This window comes from Argopecten irradians, unplaced genomic scaffold (assembly GCF_041381155.1).
Source record: "Argopecten irradians isolate NY unplaced genomic scaffold, Ai_NY scaffold_0017, whole genome shotgun sequence".
NCBI lineage: Eukaryota > Metazoa > Mollusca > Bivalvia > Pectinida > Pectinidae > Argopecten > Argopecten irradians.
Genome location: NW_027187484.1, coordinates 765,005 through 790,827, shown reverse-complemented (window position 1 = coordinate 790,827; position 25,823 = coordinate 765,005). Strand labels below are relative to the sequence as shown.

General features: G+C 36.2%; 3 protein-coding genes across 5 annotated transcripts in view; all 3 read left to right on the top strand.

Annotated features, from left to right (window-relative positions):
* LOC138311300 (desmoplakin-like) overlaps positions 1–22,231 on the top strand; it is a 24,698-nt gene extending 2,467 nt beyond the window's left edge. The window contains exons 2-6 of one of the 3 annotated variants that reach the window (XM_069252735.1): positions 10,042–10,089; positions 10,762–10,992; positions 20,956–21,032; positions 21,554–21,616; positions 22,097–22,231. In XM_069252735.1, the coding sequence (XP_069108836.1) occupies positions 10,042–10,089; positions 10,762–10,992; positions 20,956–21,032; positions 21,554–21,559 (362 nt within the window). In that variant the 3' untranslated portion in view covers positions 21,560–21,616; positions 22,097–22,231. Of the gene's footprint in view, positions 1–10,041; positions 10,090–10,761; positions 10,993–11,757; positions 11,961–12,113; positions 14,846–20,955; positions 21,033–21,553; positions 21,617–22,096 lie in introns of those variants that run through there. The other 2 variants (XM_069252733.1, XM_069252734.1) reach the window with 2 other exon arrangements.
* Positions 14,677–19,002, top strand: LOC138311298 (uncharacterized). Its single transcript, XM_069252729.1, has 3 exons — positions 14,677–14,841; positions 14,904–18,133; positions 18,291–19,002. Exons 1-3 carry the CDS (start codon positions 14,677–14,679, stop codon positions 19,000–19,002), a joined length of 4,107 nt encoding a protein of 1,368 aa, XP_069108830.1.
* On the top strand, positions 22,138–25,823 carry LOC138311301 (uncharacterized). Its single transcript, XM_069252736.1, has 5 exons — positions 22,138–22,267; positions 22,719–22,850; positions 23,075–23,220; positions 23,480–23,600; positions 24,983–25,823. The coding sequence occupies exons 1-5, from the start codon at positions 22,253–22,255 to the stop codon at positions 25,259–25,261; spliced, it is 693 nt and encodes a 230-aa protein (XP_069108837.1). The 5' UTR covers positions 22,138–22,252; the 3' UTR covers positions 25,262–25,823.

Below are 25,823 nucleotides of genomic sequence, written 5' to 3'. Positions count from 1 at the left end.
TTTTGGTACCAGGGAATCTTCTAGTCAATGATCATAATATTCCTAAAGGTTTTATTCCCGAAGAAATGAAGAGCTTCCTAAATGTATGTTTTAGAAGAAATGTACAAGAAATGAAATCTGTATCGCCGGCCTAGAATAATGGAGACTGCGGGTACAAATGTGTAGTCTAATCAACTCCTTAATTTATACTGGGTATATACTTAGCTGTTATGAAGATGTTTTTAATTAATAAAAAATGGTCAGTATATTATAGCTATAAGGCCTTCCATTTTGTAATTGATAAAACCCCTCCTTGGGAAGCAGTGGCCTTATGGCTATATGAATTGAGTCCTACTGCCTCCCTACACCCCTTTTGTCAGAGGAATGGCGAGGACCATATTTGAGATATACATTTTAAGATCAAAGTTGTATGAATTTTTAGTCCTTTGAATATGAAAATATAAATAGGATTGTTAATAAGAAATCTCAATTAAAAAAAAGTGATGAATACATCTTGTGCCGGTATACAAAAATACATCATTCAATAGAAATTCATCACACATGCAAAAACTATTAATGTTTGCTTTTTTATTACATGCATTTCAGACACTGAAGTAGACTGCGATGACAGAAAGACATGCAGTTCACAAAAAGACACTAAAAACAAAATGTGAATTATTTTAAAGTTAATGTTAACAAAGAAGAAAGAAACCAAATGAAGAAAATGAAAACTCATGGATTTGACCAAACTCATCAATTATAAAATATTATTGTGTCTCCTCATATAAAACCTATTCAATCTTTGCAGATTACAGAATTACCTCCCTTGCGGGTAGGTATCCATTATGATGTCATTATTTTGTGTGAGAAATTCTGGTAGATTTCTCTTAAAGTATAATATTATGCCTGCAAACACATGACATCACAATCAATACCTACCCGTTAGGGCAGATAACTCTATCATATGCAAATACAGAATATCATTAGTCAATATCTATACTATAAAGTAATGACTGTGCTGTTATATTACAAAATATATATTTTAAATTGAGCATTTAGGGGATAATATGTAGATTGACATGCATGTTGTCCTGTAATTATGGTATTTATTTCTAATTTTTATGTGTACTACCATTCAATATTCTATTTATGAATGTATTTAAAAAAAGAAAGAAATAAGAATGTATATGAAATACAATAAACTATTATTTAGTTGTCACTTTTGTTATTTTTCAGAAATAAGAGCTATTCCAGTAAAACATCTTTCACAAACCCCTAGACTCCAGATTTGCTTAGATATTCAAACAACAGCTGTTACAGCAGTTTATTTCTTTTAAGCCAGAAGTTACCAAAGATGAATTTAATGAAATAACTCTTGTTAAGCACCATTTGATTTTTAGACACTTTAAATCCCCTAAGTGAGACCCCATCAAATCCCCCTAAGGATACCACTTCAAATCCACTGGTGTCCTCATTTACATATTGAAGACGTTTTTAAAAAATGCCATTTGTGTGACCGCTTCAAACCCCCTTAGTGGGGTCAATTCAAATCCCCTTATCGAAACCACTGGATAACCCCTTAAATGGACCACTGCAAATCCCCTTAGCAGAAACACTGGTAAATGACGTCACGTAGCGAGTGGACAGTCGAAGATTTTTTTGCTCTGCAAAAACTATAACAAAACACCTTTTCGAGATGGCTTCAAAAGTTCATGTTTGGCTCGGTTTTGTTATGTAGAACAGACTTTCGGAATATTGGATTTGTTTTGGAAGTGATATTCTAAAAAGTGTAATTTGAAGCAACTAACTTTTTGAATATGGACTAAATCGCTACGGTGACTACTACTCACCTCATGTACATGTAGCTACAAAGATTTACCTGGATCTCTATATACCTGTAAAGTTGTTTTGGAGTATTGTCAGCTTAACCATGCCACTACCTACTCAAGAAAAAGCTGCAGGAATGACGACGAGGGGAGGTTCTACAAGTAAACCTGAAAAACGCCAAAGTGGATGTGGTGGCGAAGTGAAAGATAGACGAACAGTAGAAGATAGACTTGATGAACTTCTTTCCTCTATGCTTACACGAGACTACCTTGATAGGCAGATCAAACAACTAAAAATGGACATACACGCAGAAAACAAAGAAATCACTGAACGTCTAGAAGGAAGAATTTACGAGTTAGAAACGGACAATGAAGATCTCCGGAAGACAGTGGGCAGTCTAGAGAAAGAAATAGAAAGTCTACATGCAGCGAGAGATAAGACAGAAATCAAGCTTAACGACCTGGAGCAGCATGGAAGAAAAGATTCACTTAGAATTATTGGACTAGAGGATAAATCAGAAAATGAATCCGTAGAAGAATGATGTGTCGAGAAAATAGTAAGATTTGTGACGGACAAATTGGAAGTCAGTCTGAATAAGAATGACATTAATATCGCGCACAGACTGGGAAATTTCACCCGAACGAAGCCCAGGAACATAATTGTGAAATTCACGTCACGAAGGAAAAAACATGACATTATACGTGCACGGAAGAAACTTCGGGGTAGTGGGCAAGTCATATTTGAGGATCTTACGAGGAATAACCAACAGATACTGAAAGACGCGTTTCGTCTGAAGTGTGTCAAAAATACATACAGTATTGATGGGAAATTATTTGCGGTACTAACTAACGGGAAAAAACGCAGACTGTTTATGGACACACCATTGAGCGAGGAATACCTCATGAACGATGGAAATTTTAGGAGACTGTGATTGTGTTTTCAAGATAATTAACTGGCTTTTGAAGAAGGTTGGTAAAGACATTTAAAGGCACTTCGAGGTGCCGCCAACCCGTGTACATTGAACATCATAGTTTCTTTTCATATCGGATAATTCATATATTAAACGTGTTCTTTTCTTGTGAGATAGTGATTTATTCATATGGATTAATTATGGAAATTCTCTGACGCAACCGGTAAGTGTACAGGTTTACGTACATTTCATTAATGTATTCTCAATACGGTACTGTATTCTTATTTATTTATTGATTTATTGTATTGTTTCTTAGGATACTGTACAGTATATTGTATAATTTGACTGCTTAGTGGTCAGCGTTTATGTTGCTCCCCTTCATATTGTTAAGTATATATATGAATCAGAATATTTTTCTTAATACAGCGTAATATCCTCATATATAAAAATCAATGTAAAGGGATAAAATGCTCAATTACGGTAAGACTAAGTGATACGTTCATATTGTCTTCTTTATGTTATCTTAAATCGATGCTATATAGTTACCTTTTTATCAATCGAAATACTTATTTACTGTTAATTAAATTACCTAGTTAAAAATTACTTAACTTGTCTAACCATATACTCCATTGATTGATGATTTCTTTATGGTCTTATTTATTTATCAGTTTATATATTTATATTTTTATTAAGCTCTCATATACTTTTGCCGCTTCGGCTGGTATGTGTCTGAAAAATATATTTTTTTCTATTATATTTCCTAGTCTTTTGCTAAATAAGTTATTATTGTGTAAAACATTTATTTGCGAAACGAGCTTTGGTTTCCTCTTTTACATTGAAAAATCCGGAACTTTTATTTCTTTCGGAACTAAGCCACATATGCGTATGTATGTTGTAAACCTCAGTGGTTCCGAATGGCCAATCTCTTTTTTTAGTTAACGGTTTCCGGTTTCAATCGCATGTAGATGGTAGCGAGATCCTTACTCTGAACCAGTAATTTATGTACGTATTTGAGTAGTAGTCCAAGACCTTATCCTATTTAATGTCTTTTGTTTCTTTAGCTCTACTTTATTTTATCTCCTTTCTTGACTTTTTCTATTTTCAAACCTTTCCTATCTTATGTATTGGGTCCGAGATGGTACAACTAAAAAACTTCTCTTCGATTGATAAGTGGAAGGTATAATGCTCATATCGGCTAATGTGCAAGGGTTATCTAGCAGAGAAAAACGTAAGGATGTATTCTCATATCTAAGAGATACGAACCATAATATTTTCTGTTTACAAGACACGCATTTTACACAAGACAAGGAAGAGTTTATCAGAAACGAATGGGGTTATAATGCATATTTTTCGTCTTTTCGTGGAAATTCACGTGGAGTAGCTATTCTTTTTAAAAATAATTTTGAGTTTAAAGTTCTTAGGGAAAAGACAGACAATACAGGTAATTTCATAGCTTTAGAATTAGAAATTGAAGGTTCACATATTACACTTGTAAATATTTATGGACCTAACCACGATAGTCCTGACTTTTATGATAATATTTCAGATACGATTGAAGAATTTAATTGTACTCATGTAATTATATGTGGGGATTTTAATCTTGTTTTAAACCCTGATCTTGATTATGACAAATCATATAAGAATGTAAATAATCCTAAGGCTAGAGATAAAGTTCTGGAGATAATTGAAAATTTTGGTCTTATTGATGTATTCAGGGAGCAACATGAAAACATTAGGAGATTTACATGGAGAAAAAAGAATCCAATTAAACAGGCACGTTTAGATTATTTTATTATTTCGGAAAGTTTACTACCCAGCATTAATTATTCAGGTATAGACCCCAGTTATAGATCGGACCACTCATTTCCAAAAATACTAATTAAGTTGAATGAATTCAAAAGAGGTAAAGGAACATGGAAATTTAATAATTCACTTCTTCATGATTTGGACTACTTAAAAACAGTAAATGATTGTATTGATGAAGTTAAGAAACAGTATTCTTTACCTGTTTATAATCTGAATAGCATTGAAACTATTTCAAATTCGGAAATTCAATTTACGATATCTGAGCAGCTATTTTTGGAAACACTACTTATGGAAATCAGAGGAAAAACAATATCATTCTCATCTTATAAGAAAAAACAACAGAACTCTCAAGAAGATTCTCTTAATAAAGAAATAAAAGAACTCGAGGAACAAGATAGTGTTAACTTGGATGAACTACATGAGAAAAAAAATGAGTTAGAGAAAATAAGATCGCATAAAATCAAGGGAAGTATTATAAGATCAAGGGCAAAATGGGCAGAGGAAGGAGAAAAACCTACAAGTTATTTTTTTAATTTAGAAAACCGAAATTACACCTCGAAAATTATTCCGAAATTACAAATTGATAATGGCAACATTGTATCTAAACAGGAAGTAATTTTACAAGAAGTGCATTCTTTCTACAAAAAAATTATATGATGTTTCAAACACAATTGATACTCAGAATGTCAACTTAAAACATTATCTCAATAATTATAATATACCAAAACTATCTGAAAATGAGTCTGATAATTTAGAAGGGGAAATTTCACTTAAAGAGGCAGGAAATACTTTGAAATCGATGAAGAATAATAAAAGTCCCGGATCAGATGGGTTCACAACAGAATTTTTTAAATGTTTTTGGGGAAAATTAGGGGAATTTGTAATAAGATCAATCAATTTTGGTTATCAAACAGGACAATTATCTATAACACAGAGACAAGGAATAATAACATGTATTCCTAAAGCAGATAAACCAAGACATTTTATTAAAAACTGGAGACCAATTTCACTTTTGAATATTGTATACAAAATTGCATCTGGATCTATAGCTAATAGGATAAAAACTGTTCTCAATAAATTAATAAGTGATGATCAAACTGGTTTTATTTCAGGTCGTTATATTGGTGTGAACACACGATTAATATATGATATTATGCAATTTACTGAAGAAAATGAGATACCTGGCATGTTATTAATGATCGATTTCGAAAAAGCGTTTGATTCTGTTTCGTGGATATTTATTGAAAAAGTTCTTCTTCTCTTCGGCTTTGGTAAAAGTATAATAAACTGGTTTAAAAAAACGTTACATAACAATGTTCATTCTGCTATAAATCAGGGAGGAAACTTATCTTCATTTTTTGATATCAAGAGGGGCTGTAGACAGGGGGACCCATTAGCACCATATCTATTTATTCTCTGTGCAGAAGTGTTAGCTACAAAATTAAGAAATAATGAAAATATAAATGGTGTAAATATTGATAACTGTCCAATTTTATTATCACAGTATGCTGATGACACTTCACTCATACTGGATGGAACAGAGAGGTCATTAAAGGAAGCAGTATGTGAACTCAAAGAATATGCTAAAATTTCAGGTTTAAAAATGAATGTAGAAAAAACTCAAGTTATATGGATTGGGAGTAGAAAGTATAGTCAGGATTATTATTTACCTGAGCTAAATCTTCAGTGGGGAAAAGAAAAATTTACATTGTTAGGAATAGAATTTAGTGTAAATCTTCATGAGATCCCTAAACTTAATTTTGACAAAAAGCTAACTAAACTCAAATCACTGATTAAGATTTGGAATAGGAGGTCATTAACACCTATCGGAAAAATTAATATTATCAAATCTCTACTCATATCTCAATTTAACCACCTATTTATATCACTTCCTAACCCTGATGATAAATTTATTAAGAAACTTAACACACTTTTATATGAATTTCTGTGGAATGGAAAACCAGATAAGATTAAAAGGGAAGTAATTGTTCAGAATTATTGTAATGGTGGCTTGAAAATGACCAATATTAGTGCTTTTATTAACTCTCTAAAACTCACTTGGATTAGAAGACTCTTTAAGAGTAATGAGAAATGGCTGATTATATTAAAAACTTTTGTTGATTTAGACCGTCTTGCAAACTGTGGTTCAGAATATATTCAGGTGTGTATAAACAGGTGTTCAAATAAATTCTGGATAGATGTTTTCAAATCGTGGTACATGCTAAATACAAAATATCATGATAATTTCTTACAAGAAAATATATTGAAAGTTCCTATTTGGTATAATAATAAAATTAAAATTGGTGGAAAAGATATTTTCTATAGGGCCTACTATCAGAAAAACATCTGCATTGTGAATGATATTTTAAAAGACGTAAGCACAGGCGAATTTTATTCATTTGCTGATTTTATTCAAAAATATCAAGTGAACACAAATTATTTACAATACCATGGTCTTATTTCCGCAGTGAAACATTTCCTTTCAGCATATGATGTCTCTATTTATAAGATTTCTTATCCTTATGTACCAATTAATCTACACTTCATTCTCAAAGACAAGAAAGGTTCTAAACTTTTTTATAATATCATTATAAAATCAGATATAGTACCATCTGGTACCAAAAAGTGGAATAATATTTTTGAGAACATTGATACAATAGCTTGGTGCAAAATCTACAAAATTCCTTTCTGGGTAACAAGAAACACAAAACTCCAGTGGTTTCAGTATAGAGTGATTCATCACATTCTTACTACTAACTCATTTTTGTACAAAATTGGAGTAGTTACTTCCCCTTTATGTATTCTGTGTAACACTGAACCTGAAACCATAACCCATCTATTATGGGAATGCAAAGAAACACAAAAATTACTAGAGAGTCTTGAAACTTTATTGGCAGCCTTATATATTCCATTTTCATTTAATAAAAAAACTTTCCTTTTCGGTATCCTTCATCAGAATTCTTTACCTAGTAACAGAGTAGATAATGAAATTATAATCATTATAAAACAGTATATTTATAGAGTGAGATGTTTACATAATTCACTTAGTATTAACTCTCTCATAAACATTATTAAAGACAACTACATAATCCAGAAATTCGTTTCTACATGTAAGGATGAAAACGCTAAACTTAAATTTGAAGGGGAATGGAAAAAATGGGACAAATTAGTTACGCTCTAGGCATTGGGATAAATAATACCTCATTGATTAACACTATTATTATAAGATATATGATTATGTAAAATATTTTGAGATTTATTAAATAAATGTTATATGTTTTATTTAATATTTATTCTCATATATATATATATGTGTGTGTGTGTGTGTTTTCCCCCTTCTCTAATAAATACTTATTCCTCAGATAATCAGATTTGAGTGAATTATCTCCCCTGATAACTGTGTATTCTGGTATATAGCCCCTCACAAAGCCAATATACTATTTCCAGTTTTATAAAAGAATGTTTTTGCATTAACATGTTTGCTTTATGTTTTACCATCCTACCCAATTTGTTCTAAAATAACATTCTCCTTTTTTTTCTCTCACTCTTCTTCTTCTCCTTTTTCCTCTTTCTTTTCTCATCTTTCTATCTATCATAATTTCTCTCTTTCCTATAATCAATACATAGTACTGTTACACGTCATATTGACCAAATTATAAACTGTAATTAAAGCAAATGAATACAAAGATTTTTTCTTTTCTTTTCTTCAATATTTGCTGTTTTAATATAAACTTGTTTATTGTACCCTTACAAAATGACATCACTTGTATACTGTATATACACTGTATATATCTGTAACAGATATGAATTTGTAAATAATTACAATAACACTTAAGCCTTATGCAACCTTATCAATTAAGAAAGTAATGTGTGGGAATGTAAGTTTTGAAATTTAGAAAGTATTCTGCGGGAATGTAAGTGCAATGTGATATGTGAATTTAAATGTATGTATGAATAAAAATTAGATATAAACTAAGTAAGAAAGTGCTTTATGTTGATGTAAATGTATGAATAGATAAAATGTTATACTTAAAAATTAGAAAGTACTGTGGATATGTATGCAAGTTTAATTGACCAGGAAAGAATCTAAGCAAGTAAGAAGAGTGTTTTGTGTATGTATATTGATAATCTATACAGCATGAGAAAAAGCTATGCACGAGTGTAAGGGTACATGTATGATTACACACGTGGGAAAGAGTAAATATATATGATGTATGTATGATGATCATTGATCACAGTTATCTTGTGTACTTTACATGTATTGATGAAAAAACTGAATAAAATGTAAATTATAAAAAAAAAAATCCCCTTAGCAGAAACACTGGTAAATAATTTAAATATTTTCAATGCTTAAAATCCGCATAGTTGACCCACTTCAAATCCACTTAAATTACCGTAATTACGCGTGAAGCATACATTTTAAATTTTTAGGTCACCCGACCATAGGTCATGATGACCTGTGATATTCTTTGTCCATTCTTGTGAACACATTAACTTGAGTAAATTTGAACCAACTTAATGAATAAACGAGTTTGAAAATCAGCTTGATTTGACTGTAAGTTACGGAATTATTGCCCTTTGCACTAATAATTATTACTGGACTTTGTTTATACGATAACTTGAGTAAGTATGCACAGAGTTTATTGAAACTTTGTGTGTAAAACAACACCGGAGAAATCCTTGGACGAGTATGAAAATCAGCGAACATTGTGAACACTATAACTTAAGTAAAATACATAGTGTAATGAAACGTTGTGTGTAGACTAACATTGGTAAGATCTCGCAGGATTGTGAAAATCAACTTGATTCTACTGTAAGTTACGGAGTTATTGCCCTTTGCACTAATAATTATTTTTGGATCTTGTGAACATGATAACTTGAGTAATAGACCAACATTGGAGAGATCTTTGACAAGTTCGAAAATCAGCGTGATTTGACATTAACTTACAGAGTTATTGCCCTTTGCAATAAAAATTAATGAACACTTTGAATTGAGTAAATATGCACCGATTTTAATGAAACTTTAAAGGAGACTAACATTAGAAAGATCTCGGACGAGTTCGAAAATCAGCTTGATTCGACTGTAACTTACGGAGTTATTGCCCTTTGAAATAATAATTGTTATTGGACTTTGTCTTTTTATAGAAACTATCCATTTATTTCTTATTTTCAATTTGTTATACCTACTTAAATGCTTTTTCTCTCTTTCTCAATAACTATTAGCATACGATATGTATAAAATTTGTCTCTATCTAGAATGCAATAATTTCGTGCCAGTCTCGGAAAAGTACATACATTCATGAAAAAATTGTAATCGGCCATTTTACTCCTTTCATAACAATGGTAATGGTATTGCTATTAGAACCAACTTGATCAGGTAGCCTTTGTGTTTCAGTACTTTCAGTACTTTGATTCTTTGATACAGTATATGAACTGAATCCATACACACTCAGAAACTGACATAATCTATCATTTTAATATGAATGTATTCATGATAAAGTTACTCTTATCTTTTATAGAATCATCGCCTAAATCCTCCAGGAGTGAAGTTCTAAAAAGAATAAAAGGTAAAGAGAAATGAATGTTTTATTTCTAATATTTCCTTTGGTTGTGTTTTTATCTTACTGTAATACTATGCAGTTATAGCTTCCATTTTATTATAGCTAATGTGGTTTAGTGATTATGCTACTTGCCTTAACCTAGACGGCCAGGATTCAATCCCTGGCACCAGTGTTCTCCTTTCAGGATATTTTCCGGCTAGTCCTAAGGACCGACTGACCCTAAAAGTTACTGGTCCTTTAACAAAGTTACAATTCATCCTTGTAGTTTATTTACTAGCAAAGTCATAGTTGTACTTACAAAAAATATCCACATATCTGTTTTAGAATCATTCGATCTCAACAAAGTTGACTGAAAACCAGAATATTACGAAAATCTGGTTTGCTCAATTTGATCTTTAACCTTTCTACAATGCTACTGCTATTTTTGTTTTGTATATCTTTAGTAGTCTATCAGAACTGGACCAAAAACGTTACCGTTAAAAGGACCAGTTGCATGGCAAAAAATGTCTACCCTACTGTAAAGTTGCCGGTCATGGGCAGACAGACAGGCGTTAATTTGCCTGATTATGTGTTTTTTTTTCGGGCACTCCTGTTTTTTCACACTCTATCACCCCAACCCATGCACATATTTATTTATTGGTATCATGGATATGGAAAATCTTATTTGACTGTCAACAGACATGATCAGGGAAATGTCGGAGGAAACCTGGATGGCATTGCTCCAGACAGCCAGAAGGACTGCCAGTTATTCTTACGATATTGAAACTAGAAAAGCTCAAGCTGTCTTGGATGAGTGTTGTGATGAAGATGATCACCATGACTTCATCAAGGAAATTTCGGAGCTGGCTCCAGAAACCTTCAACATTCATGAAAGGTTGAGACTCTCCTTTCTACTCCTCTGTCTACTTGGTAAGTGTTATCAATAATCAATATCCTAGCATCATTCAACTAAACAGTTATTCAGTTAAGATCTGATATAAAATTTGGAAATTTAAGACAAGTGGCCCAATAGTCTTGACCATCATTTCACAAATTTAGCAATTAATGATCTAACATGTAGTCTTTGAGAGATATGAGGAGATTACACTCTGGTATTTCAAATTCTTTTTTAATTAATATTCTACAAAAATCTAATTCTCTTAAAGGGACAATTCACTCAGGCTAATTCTTTTACATAACCAAGAAGCAAAATATGTCATAAATGTATTGTTCTACATTTCTTATGAAACATTTAACACAATATATTGACAAATTCCACGTCATTGTTAAGTATTTTGATTGATACCGTTGTAATTACAAATCGTTGATCAATACGATTAAGCAGGTACAGTATGTACTCTGTACCCATACCCGAGCCAAAGTCACGCACGTTAAACAAATGAACTACATAACCACTGAGGAGGTAATAAAATGATTTTTATTTCAATTCACCTAATAAGGTAAACCACTACTGTCAGAGCGATTTTAGCAGTTCTAGACAAAAGTTGCAATACTCTACGAGCAAGGGACAGGGTTCGGCATACAAGATGTTCGACCACAATGTATAATGGAGGACAGCAAGCGAGTTTGAAAGTTTCACACGCATTTCACCACCATGGACTTTTCTAGCATATCACAGTAAAACCGACTGATCTAATTTCAATTAGAACTGGTTTTTCCCAATATATGTGTAACTGTAGTCGGACAGGAGTTATCTCCCTTGTCAGAGCTCGTTGCGGAAAAAGGTAAGAAAGTTCCGAACAGAGGGAAGAAGAAGCCATGTGCTCGGCTGTTAGAATTTATCTTCCACGTGCGTTAACCTGCGAATGCCTGTTTGGTTACGAGGCATAAATCTACTTACGGAACATTGCGAATTGCGCGTATGTAAGCCCAAAGAGGTATGTATAATGGAACATATAGGTTTTCGGTAATTTCTAGCATTTCTAATTATTTGCAATTTGCGGTCGGTTTACTGGCGAGTTATTACAATGTTTGACAATGCGTTCATTGTTTTATCATGATAGCTAAGACTGTCTGTTTGTATTTTGCAGTCTCACGTAGAGTTTTGGTAACGAATAAACTCTTCAGTACACCACCAAGACCCTTGGCTTACGTCATTTCTGCGAGTTACGTCCCCTTGATCAGGGCTGCGAAATTGCGATACAGTAACGCACGTCACCTACACCTGGTTCGTGTGTGTTTGCTGTTACAGTGAGACTCTCCGGTTTATGAAGAAACCATCGAGGAGTTGCTGCTTGTGTGTAGGATACACAGTGCCCATGCTGTTATTTAAAACCAAGTCTGACTTGCTCATTAAATTAGAAAACATTGAAGTTGTGATATATTCAGTAACATATTCAATCATCAGCGTGATTATCATGATTAACCTGTATTAGTGTAATACGTACTATAGAATGCAGACATTCTCCGATTATATACAGGCTAATATTACTGCTGAGTGATTGTCACGGGAACTCTTAACAACTTCATTAATGTCAATACACCAATTTGAAGACAACTTATAATGAGCCATGCTTTAATCATCCATTTCAAGATACAAACATTTATATGTTGATGAAGTCCATTCTTGACTATTTCTTTGAGAAGTATTTTAAATTGCGATCTTGAACTTATGCGCTTTACATAGATGTTTATGACGTGTCATATGGATAGAACATTTGAATTGTGTTCCATGTGTGTTTGATACCTGAATTTGTACTTCTGTGTATGTGTCACACAGATTGGACGCTTTGCTGATCTGATAAAGAATTTATGCTGTTTCCAATCTGGAATATTCACTGTCTTAGTTTATTGAAGGATTTATCTGCAGGAAACAAAGTGAAAATTGGACGCTTTGCTGAATGTACATACACGTACATACCTATACTGTACTGTATTATATGAATGTATGCTGATCCAGCTTTCGAACATTTATGCTGTTGCATGTCTTTAAGGAGGAATGGAGACAATTGTGTAAACTTTATAATTGAAGAACTGATATACTTATATTGCATGTTTGAACTGTTTGGCTCCTATGCATGTGATACCTGCACATTTATTTTGGAAATTTCTATTTCATATGATTTATATTAGACTGAGATATTGTTTGATGAAGCATGAACACTGTCAAAGGTTGTATATTAGTTTGCCAGTAAGAAAATCTACCCAGGATCATTCAGGTAATTACACATGTAGTCACAGGGTAAACCAGTCATATGCATATAGTTCAGTTCATATTTGCGTTTGCTGTCAATCTTGATGCAGGTAAGTACATGTATTCCTCATTTGCCTTAAGGGTGCATGCTGGACTTTGTGAAGTAAGGTACTGGTAAGTATTACCTCCCTTGCCTTTAAGGTGTATTAATGTATTTGTTGAATCAATTACTAGTATTAAGGATTATATACCTTATCTTAAGTGTGCGGATTTCATTTCATGTATTTTTTGTATTACCTCCCTTTATTAAGGATATATGCTGTATTTAGTGAAATTTCATAGTTGTAATGTAAGAAGTTGCTGCATATGTAGTTTATACAGCTTGTAAAATGTCTGATACTCAGGAGGAAAACTCAACTCTGAATAAGATGTCGCAGTCAAAGGATAACGAGAGTGATAACATAAACTTGCATGACAATTCAAGTGAATCTTTGCGCAGAAGCGAGCGTAATAGAAAACTGACAGAAAATGGTATGGAATGGAAGATTAGTCGCCATTTAGCAAATTTCCGTAATGCTGTGTCCATGTGGCGTAAGTGCGCGAACAGGGTTCAAGTAGTTAGATCTGACTCGACAAGCCTGGATGAGATAAGAAAGGCGAGAGATAAACTTGATGGTAGCATTGGTGAGATTTCAGAAATCTATCAGGAGACTTTGCAGGTACTTGCTCAAGGTGTTGACAGAGGTGATTTGGACAATAATGAATCTCTAGAAAATGAATTGCTAAAAAAATACGAAAGTATCGAGTGTGAACATCAGCATATCATGAGAGATATTGCCAATCATATTCGTGAAATGGAGGCAGTCCGTTCTGAGACAAGGTCAACCCGGTCTCGTGGAAGCTTATCATCATCTCGGTCTACAAGCAGCAGTAATAAGTCTGCCGCAACGATTAAGGCTGCAGAGCTTAAGGCAAGACTCAAGTATATCGATATAGAGGCTCGTAGTAAGGCGGAACTAGAAAAAATACAAACAATGAAGGAGCTTGATGTGACTAGGGCAAAATTGGAAGTCATGGATACCTTTGATAACCTTGAGAATAGTTTTGCAGAACTTGATATAAAGCCATCAATCGAATCGCTACCAAGTTTTGGCGCTGGTGAGTATACTGAGAATTATGTGCGCACACAGGAAGCCCAGCCATCAAAGACTGATGAGAAACCCCAGCAGGAATGGTCAAATACTGAGAACTCAATTTATTTGAATGAACCACTCTCCAAACCATCAGAGAATTCAGGTAATATCACATGACCCATATATTCTAGTATAACTTCTGATGTTGGTACATTGCAGTTAGGCACCTCTAGCTCAACAGTGCTAAATCCTCATTTGAAAGAATTTATACCACGGTGCTCTTCTTTGACTCAAGCTAGCAGCGTTCCCACTCACGGTATTTCAATGATGCAATCGGCACCTCGGGTTGTTAGTTCTACACAGAACCAGACTAGAAGTTCTACATTTCCCACTAATGTGAATTTTGAACCTGTTTCCCAACCTACTACATATACTCCAAACACAGGCAGTGAACACGGACTGTTGCAGCTTGCCAAAACCCTAGCTGAACAGGTTGGTCTGAGTCGTCTTCCACCCCCCCTGAACCAGGAGTTTTCCTTGGTGATCCGTTGAAGTATCCAGGATGGAAGGCTGCCTTCCAGACTCTTATTGAGCAGAGACAAATTCCCTCATCAGAACGGATACACTATCTAAAGAAGTACCTTGGAGGAGCGGTCAAGGAAGTGGTGGAAAATTATTTCCTACTGTCTACCGACGATGCGTATGATGATGCGAAGAAGCTGCTCGATGAACGATATGGCAATTCTTTTGTGGTTGCTAACGCCTTTCGTGATAAGCTGGATAAATGGCCCAAAATTTACTCTCGAGATGTCAACAGCTTACTGAAATATGCAGACTTTCTTAGGCAATGTTTAGCAGCTATGCAAAGCATTGGCAGTCTTGACATCCTCAATGACAATCGGGAGAACAGGAAGATGTTGGCCAAACTTCCTGACTGGATTGTGAACAGATGGTCGCGGATAGTGATTCAACGGAAGGAAGAAACTAAGGTATTTCCTCCATTCAAAGATTTTGTGGAATTTATAGGAAGGGAAGCGAAAATTGCATGTGATCCAGTCACTTCCATTCAATCGTTCAAGTCTGAAAATAGTCGTAGCGACGAAGAAAAGCCAAGCTCTACAAATAAGCAGTCTCGTCGTAATCATACAGGGCGGTCATTTGTGACCGAAGTAGATGTCAGTCCAGCCACAAGTGTGGAAAACGAGCCCAAGCAAAGGAAGGTAAAATGTGTTCTTTGCCAAAATGGACATGAGCTAGATGATTGCAGGCAGTTCCTTGCTAAACCTTTGGATAAGAGGAAGGTCTTTGCAAAGGAGAAAGGTCTCTGTTTTGGATGCCTTAGATTTGGACATATTTCGAAGAAGTGTAAGCAGAGGAAGCAGTGTAAAACGTGTTCGAAATCCCATCCTTCATCTTTACATGGTGATGTGCGGAAGCCAGCTGAATCTGCTGACAAGGAAAGGCAACCCCAGGATGATACTAATGGCTCCGAGTCTAAGAAGTCACCATTGCACTCCAGCTCTACCTTTATGAGTAGATCCGGTACATGCAGTAAAAGTTCAATGATAGTACCGGTGTACATCTCTCATCGTGACAATCCGGCAGAAGAGAAACTGGTGTATGCGTTACTTGACACACAGTCTGATACAACCTTCATTCTTGAGGATACGTATCGTTCACTTAAGCTGACAGGAACTGAAGTTAAGTTGCTACTTTCCACCATGTACGCGGAAAACCGCTTGATAGATAGCAATAAGGTGAAAGGCCTTACGGTTCGTGGCTTCAATAGCTCCGTAAAAATCTCCCTTCCGGATACCTTCACAAGAAATATAATGCCAGCAAATCGATCCCACATACCTACGCCGGAAATGGCTAGACAGTGGCCCCATTTGGAACCGATTGCAGAGGAACTTATGCCATTGCGTAATTGCGAAATTAGCCTTTTAATTGGCTATAATTGTTCTCGGGCTTTAGCTCCTCGCGATGTAATTGCGCCAGTCAACGATGGGCCGTATGCCCAGAGAACTGACCTCGGATGGGGCATCGTGGGAATAGTGGACAGAGATTGCGTGGAAGCCATCGAGGATGACTTGGTTGGTACAAGTCATTGCTGTGTTGCACGCAGGATACCAAAGGATTTGTCCAAATCAAGTGAGAGCACTTCAGAAAATGTTGTATTTTCATTTAGAAGTAGCATCAAGGAAGTCATTAATCCTGTTGAACTTACCAGAATGATGGAACGTGATTTCATTGAGAACAACTCTGAAATTGTGTCCCATTCGCACGATGATCGTTGTTTTCTTGTGGCTATGGAAGAAGGCATTCATCACGAGAATGGACACTATGAGATGCCGTTACCATTTAGAGAGGCTATGCCTTATGTACCTAACAACAAGTCACAATCGCTCAACAGGCTTCAGCACCTAAAGCGACGTTTGGAAGCAAATGCCCAGTACAAGGAGCATTATATTACCTTTATGGAAAGGTTGATTCAGAACAATTTCGCAGAGAAAGTTCCTGATAAGGATCTTGAACTTGACGATGGTCATCAGTGGTATATTCCTCACCATGGTATATATCATCCTCAGAAGCCGAATAAAATTAGAGTCGTCTTCGACTGCAGTGCAAAACACAAGGGTGAATCGTTGAATGCGCATCTTCTACAAGGACCCGATCTCACTAATAAGCTTGTAGGGGTTCTCTGTCGGTTTCGGAAGGAACAAGTTGCCTTTATGTGCGACATCGAACAGATGTTTTTCCAGTTTAAGGTTAATCCCGAGCACCGCGATTATCTTCGTTTCCTGTGGTGGGAAAACGGCAATCTCAGTGAACAACCAGTTGACTTTCGGATGAGCGTACATTTGTTTGGAGCAGCATCATCCCCTGGTTGTGCAAACTTCGGGTTGAAGAGGATCGCAGATGACCATGAAGCGGAGTTTGGTACAGATGTAGCTAACTTTGTGAGACGCGACTTCTACGTCGATGATGGGGTTAAATCTGTTCCGACCATTGAAGAAGCTGTGCACATCATCGACAATACCAAGGAAATGTTAAGAAGAGGTGGTCTACGACTACACAAATTTCTCTCAAGCTCAAAGAATGTGCTGCAACACATTCCTCTAGCAGATAGGGCCCAAGGGCTGAAGGATATTGACGTTCTCCAGGACCAACTTCCGGTTGAGAGGGCTCTTGGAGTTCAGTGGTGCATCGAATCTGATACATTCCAGTTCCGCATCACCCTAAACGACCGTCCGTTAACCCGTCGAGGTGTACTTTCTACCCTGTGCTCGGTGTACGATCCTCTTGGCTTTATTGCACCATTCATCTTAGTTGGGAAGCAAATTTTGCAGCAAATGTGCAAGGATAAGACAGACTGGGACAGTCCGCTTTCCGATGATCTGAGTGCGAGATGGTTGCGATGGAGACTTGATCTCAACAATTTGAAGGATCTAAAGGTGAACAGATGTCTGAAGCCATCGGACTTTGGTGAAACAGTGTCTGTCGAACTTCATCATTTCTCTGATGCGAGTACTCAAGGATATGGTCAGTGTTCGTACGTTCGGTTGGTCAATACAGACGGTAGAGTTCATTGCGCATTAGTTATGGGCAAGGCAAGGGTAGTCCCATTAAAGCCGATTACTATTCCACGGTCAGAGCTTGTGGCTGCTCTTGTATCAGTGCGAATGAGTTCGATGTTGATTAGAGAACTTGACTACAGTAACGTCACTGAATGGTTCTGGACGGACAGCAGTGTTGTTCTAGGATACATTGCGAACGACTCCTCGTAGATTCCACGTCTTTGTAGCGAATCGAGTACAGCAAATCCGCGATCACACGGAGCCATCTCAATGGAAATACGTAACATCAGAGAACAACCCAGCGGACATTGCGTCACGTGGTGCTACAGCTGATGATTTGATAAACCATTCTATCTGGTTCAGTGGACCGCGCTTCTTATGGGAAACTGACCCTCTGGCCAGTTGTGATACTCAGCCAGTACCTTCCTTGTCATTCAAAGATCCAGAAGTAAAGAAGGCACAAGTGTTTGAAACTGCGACAACACCCGTTGAGGAGAAACCTCTTATAGACAGACTGGATGCGTTCTCAGATTGGCAAAGAGCCAAGAAGGCAGTTGCTCTTTGCTTGATATTTAAGCGACGTCTAAGGACGAAGTCTGTGCGATTTTCGGAGTTGAAATCCTCGCTGGAGAAGACAATCGCTACCTCTAAACGCATGACTACAGTAGAGGAGTTGCAAGAGGCTGAGACAGCTATCATAAGTCTGGTTCAAAGGACTTCCTTTCAGAAGGAAATCGAGTATCTACATACTGCAGAAGCAAGTCATAGTTGTGACTCGAAACAGAAGGTATGTCTTAAGAGCTCGTCCTCATTGTGTGGTTTAGATCCCTTCCTGGATGACAATGGCATTCTACGAGTCGGTGGGCGCATTAAACACGGTGATTTCGATGCGAGCGTTAAACATCCTATCATACTTCCAAGGAAATCCCATGTCACCGAGCTTGTGATCCGTCATTACCATGAGCGTGTGGAGCATCAAGGTCGAGGCATAACAACTGGTGAAATTCGAGCGAACGGATTTTGGATAGTCGGCTGTAGTTCCGCCGTGTCTCTAGTTAAATATCGAAATGCGTGACCTGCCGAAAGTTACGTGGAATCACTCAAGGACAAAGGATGGCTGACCTGCCTGCGGATAGATTGTCGCCCGAACCACCATTTACATACAGCGGAGTTGACTTCTTCGGGCCGTTTTATATCAAGGAAGGTCGCAAGGAATTGAAACGCTATGGTGTCATTTTCACATGCATGTCTAGTCGTGCTATCCATGTAGAAACGGCAAACTCGCTTGACACCAGCTCATTCATCAATGCGTTGCGTAGGTTTCTGGCGATACGAGGTCCTGTAAGACAACTGAGATCAGACAGAGGTACAAACTTTGTCGGCGCTGAGCGTGAGCTCAGGGAAGAACTTGAAGGGTTAGACGATTGTCAGTTACAGCAGTTTCTTTCGAGAGAAGGATGTGACTTTATCAGCTTCAAAATGAACGTTCCTTCGGCGAGCCATATGGGCGGAGCCTGGGAGCGACAGATACGCTCGGTTAGAAATGTGCTTGCTTCATTAATGCTCCAATCTGGATCTCAGTTGGATGATGAAACTCTTCGAACATTCATATGCGAGGCTGCGGCCATCGTGAACAGTCGACCTCTATCAGCGACGAACTTGAATGACCCACATTCAGCGGAACCTCTGACTCCAACCATCTTCTGACGATGAAATCGAAGGTTATTTTATCGCCACCAGGACAGTTTCAAAAGACTGATCTATATATTCCCGCAGAAGATGGCGCCGTGTTCAGTACTTAGCCAATGAGTTCTGGAATCGTTGGAGGAAGGAGTTCTTGCAAAACCTGCAAGTTCGGAACAAATGGATTTCGCCAAAGCGGAATATGCGCATTGGAGATGTCGTTCTAATCATGGACGACAACCAAGCAAGAAACCACTGGCGTATGGGCCGGGTAGAAGAAACATTTTGTGGAGAGGACGGATTCGTGCGGAAAGTTAAGGTTGCGGTTGGGGATCCAACGTTGGACAACCAAGGCCGAAGGGCCGACCGAATGAACTTTCTAGAACGCCCTATACACAAACTAGTGTTCCTACATGAAACCGGGGAATTCCACACCGAGGAGCCATGAATTTAAAATACATGATCATGTGCCTGTATATGTATATACTTATTAGATAGTATAGTTTTATTAACATTTAAATGTTGATTATTTCTGACATTAAGATTAAAAAATTATTTCTCATAATTTTGGGGAGCCATGTAACTGTAGTCGGACAGGAGTTATCTCCCTTGTCAGAGCTCGTTGCGGAAAAAGGTAAGAAAGTTCCGAACAGAGGGAAGAAGAAGCCATGTGCTCGGCTGTTAGAATTTATCTTCCACGTGCGTTAACCTGCGAATGCCTGTTTGGTTACGAGGCATAAATCTACTTACGGAACATTGCGAATTGCGCGTATGTAAGCCCAAAGAGGTATGTATAATGGAACATATAGGTTTTCGGTAATTTCTAGCATTTCTAATTATTTGCAATTTGCGGTCGGTTTACTGGCGAGTTATTACAATGTTTGACAATGCGTTCATTGTTTTATCATGATAGCTAAGCTAAGACTGTCTGTTTGTATTTTGCAGTCTCACGTAGAGTTTTGGTAACGAATAAACTCTTCAGTACACCACCAAGACCCTTGGCTTACGTCATTTCTGCGAGTTACGTCCCCTTGATCAGGGCTGCGAAATTGCGATACAGTAACGCACGTCACCTACACCTGGTTCGTGTGTGTTTGCTGTTACAATATGTACAAATTTTAATGTTCTCTTAGATTGAATTGTCCCTTTAAAGTCTGATTCTATGAATACCTTGTTTGTTTTGATAAAACTAAATCCTTCACATGATTTATTTAAGCATTAAATTACCTTCTTGGAGGATTTATGGTCCTATAATTCTCCCTGGATTGCAGACAAATTGAATAACATGCCTTAGCACATTATAATTAATTAGTCAATTAATCATTAATCAATTTACATTTTCCAGACCCTGAGCAAAGTCCATCAGATGTCACATTACCAGAGCCATTGCTGTCAGTTTCTCCAAGCCTAAGAGTACATCAAGTGGGTATCTATAAATTATTGGAAGAATTCATTGTAAGATAGTATTTGGCTGGTAGGAGAGCTCAAATATTAAAATTCTATTTGTCTGTGAAAAAAATGATGTAAAATAGATCAGAATGTTATGATTAAGTTTGGTTTTTTGAGCATCCATTTCACAGTCATTTAAGATTTTGGAAGGTTGCTATGGAGGGAAGCCTAAGTCTCAAAGAAAATCCTCCAACCTCCTGGCAACTGCCCCACATGGGTGTTGAAAACATGACCCACAGGTGGAGGACTTGAGATATACTTATATACTTATATAGGATTACAAGAAGCGGTATGATGTTATGGTGGATATAGTAATTATTGCTGAGGTAATCATAATGATATTTTTAGAAGATAGAGAGAATTCTCTAATTACTGCTATATTACAAATTAAAGGTTAAAATTTATGTGTATTTGTTTGAACGATTAGAATGTGTTTTTTGTCATATCTGGGAGTATAGCATGACAATTTCTCTTTTACATGTCATGTCATGAAGAACTGAAATTGAAGAAGGAAAAAAGGATCAGGTTCAATCTACCAAGTGATGGGGATAAGAAAGGTGAGATACTTTTGTATGAAAATTTTAATGCCACCAGATTAATAACATTGATTATTGACAGTGAAGATGTTTATTTGATTTTGATTGCATCCTATTAACAACCATGGTCATGAAAGGTCATGCCAGGTTTGAAGTTGGCAAAAACTTGGAAAACTTGAAGAAAAACTGCCTACCAATGGTTATAGAGTACCTTGACATAGTTATATTTTTAATCAAACATTCAATAACCAGAGCCATATCTTCTAACTATTGTAGTTACCCAACTTAGCAACCAACACCGTTTTTAATTTGACGTCAAACATGCAAAAGTAGACCATTACATATAGATTCAACAGTGCTCTATTGAAAATATCTGTATCCTATTGCGTTCATACCTTTACAGCACTGTTCAATCTCTCATTTATTTACAATAGTTACATTGTAGTTACATATAAATTCCAAAAGATATATTGAAGATGAATAAAAGCGTTTTGAATTTAGATCAAGATCACCAACATGACCATTTGAAGAACCTGATAAGTGTGAGACACTCACAGACACCATCTGTGACCCTCAAGAAAAACTGTCGTTACTATGTATGTGGCGAGGTACTGGACACAAAAGACTTCAGTACGCTGAAAAATCCAAAGTGGTTAAATGATAATTTTTAAGGTAATGATGATACACAGCTAATAAAGCTATTGCCTATTTGATTTCAGAATGACTTTCAATTTCATCCCTTTTTCATATTGAAAGAAATATTAATAATCAAATGCAAATGAATAAACTTTCAAGTCTTTCATTTTCCTGACTATGTTGATATAGAGAATACATGGTTAGTATCTTACAACTGAATGACGTTTCATTCACCGGAAGTTTCAAGTTCTGTGTCAAGTTAGAAAGAGTTCCGTCAGAGATGGAACAACGTCGTGTGATTGTATTGACAGATAAAGCATTTCGTATTGATGGATAAAGCACAAATTTATCCAGCAGTTGTTATCCGTCAGTATGTGCGGCAGTTGCAAGATAAAATTCATTTTGTGGTCATTGCCATATATGGAAAGGCAATTCAACTACACTAGTCCCAAACAACATTTAATCAAAGTAATTGAGGTGTTTTCAGGTCATCAATGCATATCTCTCCTTGCTCCAGAGGGAACAAAATGTGGGGGACACTGACCATATCTTTGTGATGCCATCCTATACAGCAGTGCTATGGAGTAAAGGCAAATTTGACCACTGGCTTTATTCAGATGTAAGATAAATCAATATGTGGACAATTAGGAAAGCAAATATGAGATGAATTTTAAGAATATTTATATGTCTTTAACTTTTGAAGTGTTTTAACATGAAATTCAAATTTTAAAAAGTATTTCAATAACATACTCTATACAAAATAATAATGAGATGATCATTATAATAAAATCCAAAACCAAGAGGCATGAAAAACTACTGATGAATGAGGTGTTTTTTTTTCAGGTTAAATTTGCAATGTACAAATGGGTGTTTTTGCCTGCAAATGTTGGAAATCATTGGGTACTCCTTGCAGCCAATATGACCACCAAAACTGTATCTGTCCTTGACTCCATGGGTGGAACTAATCAGACACTTATAAACAACTGGAAGTAAGTGTCATATGTAATACCACTAGCTTTTAAAGATTGAAAGTAGAAAAAAACGTCATTGTACATCTATCAAGAAAATAGAAAATAACATCATTTTATATCTACCATCAACAACATGTATGACTGTACTCTTTTTCTCTAGAAAGTAATTAGCAATGTTACAGAAAGGTAAAAGAATAAAAAAAACCAATTTAACAGTTATTTCGCAGACATTTGATATCTTTTAGGGGTACAGTTTCTCGTTTTTAAATTAACACAGGAAATATGTGGCCATCAGGTCACAGAAAACAGCCGAGTTGGCAAATGCAATATGGATTTCAGGCCAATTGGTTTCATCTATCCAGAGAGATGGAAATGCTTGTGGTGCATTTGTGTTGTTGGTAAGAATAAATATTAAAGAAATTGTTATATTTTACATCAATGCAAGATTAAAAAAAGGAATATAGTCCTGTTACTCCATGTCTAGAATGCACTTACGATCTCTACACTCCTGGACTATCTCATAGTAAAATTGGAGGCAACAGAACAGGTAATTTAGTTGTTTGATGTACATCAAAAGAGCCATATAACAGTACTCTGTGGTTGACTGTGTGGCTTTGATGTTGGGCGTGCTCTCTCTGTAGTCTTCAAAGGAAAACATGTCAGGCCTGTGATTGGTGGAGATGTTTTCTGATGAGCTGAAATTTTACTATGATATAGTTCAGGGGTGTAGAGATCATAAGTGATCAGAACCCCTGGACTGTGACAAATTAATGTAATTTTAAGCTGTCAGCTAGTACTTTTAATACAAGTTTTCTGTAATTCTTCAATATTACTTGGTATATTACACACATGGAGAAAGTCAAACATGACTTGCGTATATATTACAATAAATTACAGTAAAACCCCTCTAACTCGAACCCGGATTCCTCGAATTCGTCGAACTGGTTGTACGGTCCCGACCGTCTCCCTATATAATCTATGTAACAAAACCCTGTATAGCTCGAACAGCTATTTGTCGAATACCCCTTATTCCTGGAACAGAAATATGTCCCTGTTTCATCAAATACATAGTATTTTTACCCATGTATTCGTCGAACAGGTGTTCAGCCCTTGAGATTTTTTACCTGTGTCACACCTGACTGCACCGTCCGACATGGATAATTGCTCATGATCTTGTGTTTATACAGTTTGCGTGTCGAGCCTTTAGGTAATTAAGGGATTAACGGTGTCATTAGTACCTACCTTCACGATTGCAAGTAGTTGTTTGATGCTAACTTTATTTGAATATTTCAGAAAAGGCATTAAGTTATTGATGTTTATCTCGTAATAATCTTCGCTGTAAATACGAAAATACGGAAGTTGTTGATCCGTGTTAATAGAAAGTATGCATTGTGAAATGACAAAAGAGGCGGAAGATATTGCTGACGTCCGCCTAATTATATTTTTTTTTTTAATTTCTTTGTTGGTTTTATTCGACAGGCTAACACAATGTTATTTATCGAAAGATGTAAACGATATCAAACGATATATGCAAAGAATGTTGAAAGATAGGGTAATTAAAATGCCATTGTCGTGCATTGTTTGTCATAGTTTGAGACCGGACATTTTGACTGTTGATCATGACCAACCTCGGATGAGTCGAATACCCCGTATTCCTCGAACTATTGACCTGGTCCCACCTGCTCGAGTAATAGGGGTTTTACTGTAGTTGTTTTTTTACATGAGCCTTTTTCACTAATGTAATATCTGAAATTCATGTAACATTCTCTATATTTAACAGAATGCTTTTGTTCTGACTAAGAACTTGCAGCTTGAAGAGGTCAATCATGCTCTTGCCCTGGAAATGAGAGAATTTGTCCGATTCAAGCTGTTAGCATCATCAATGGAACGGCCTTCTCAACGGACAAGATGTGACATGGTTGGGTGCACATCACCTAAACGGGCAACCTGGGTCATGTGCAATGTTTGTGGTAGATGGTCACATTTGCAATGTGTTGGACTAGTTAAGGCGCCAAAGAATGATTACATATGCACAATCTGTGTTGCTCAGTACCAATGAATACTAACTGCAGATATAGAGGTTACACAACACCTGTTCGTCAAGTGGCATAAACATCCTAAATACAATGTCTTCTCACGTGATGACATACTTCAATAGATTGTCACAAAAAAAAGATTGTAAACCTAGGCATATTATCTAAATGATCAGTGACAAATTGTGGAATGAGGAAACAGCTGTTTGACACTTATGACTCCAATAAATCATCACAAATGGAAAGAAGATGGTAGAAATAAATTCATGCATTGAATCATCGACTGCGTCCCAAGTGAAGTAGTAGATGAACTCTATTCTAGAAATGTTAATTTGACCTTTGCTCTAAAGCATTTATGTCACCAAGATAGAAAAGCCTTATTTCCTTTAAATTCAAAATGTATTTTAATACTTATATGAGTATCAGTAGTAATCCTTTGATATGCCTCAGAAAAATATAGGTTATAAAGAACTGTAACAATATAGGAAAACCCCTTCTCGACTTTTGTAGGATATTGATGAAGTAAAAGGCTCAACTTGCAATGCGTATTTACTATAATGAACTTGGTAGTCTTATTATTAAGATTTT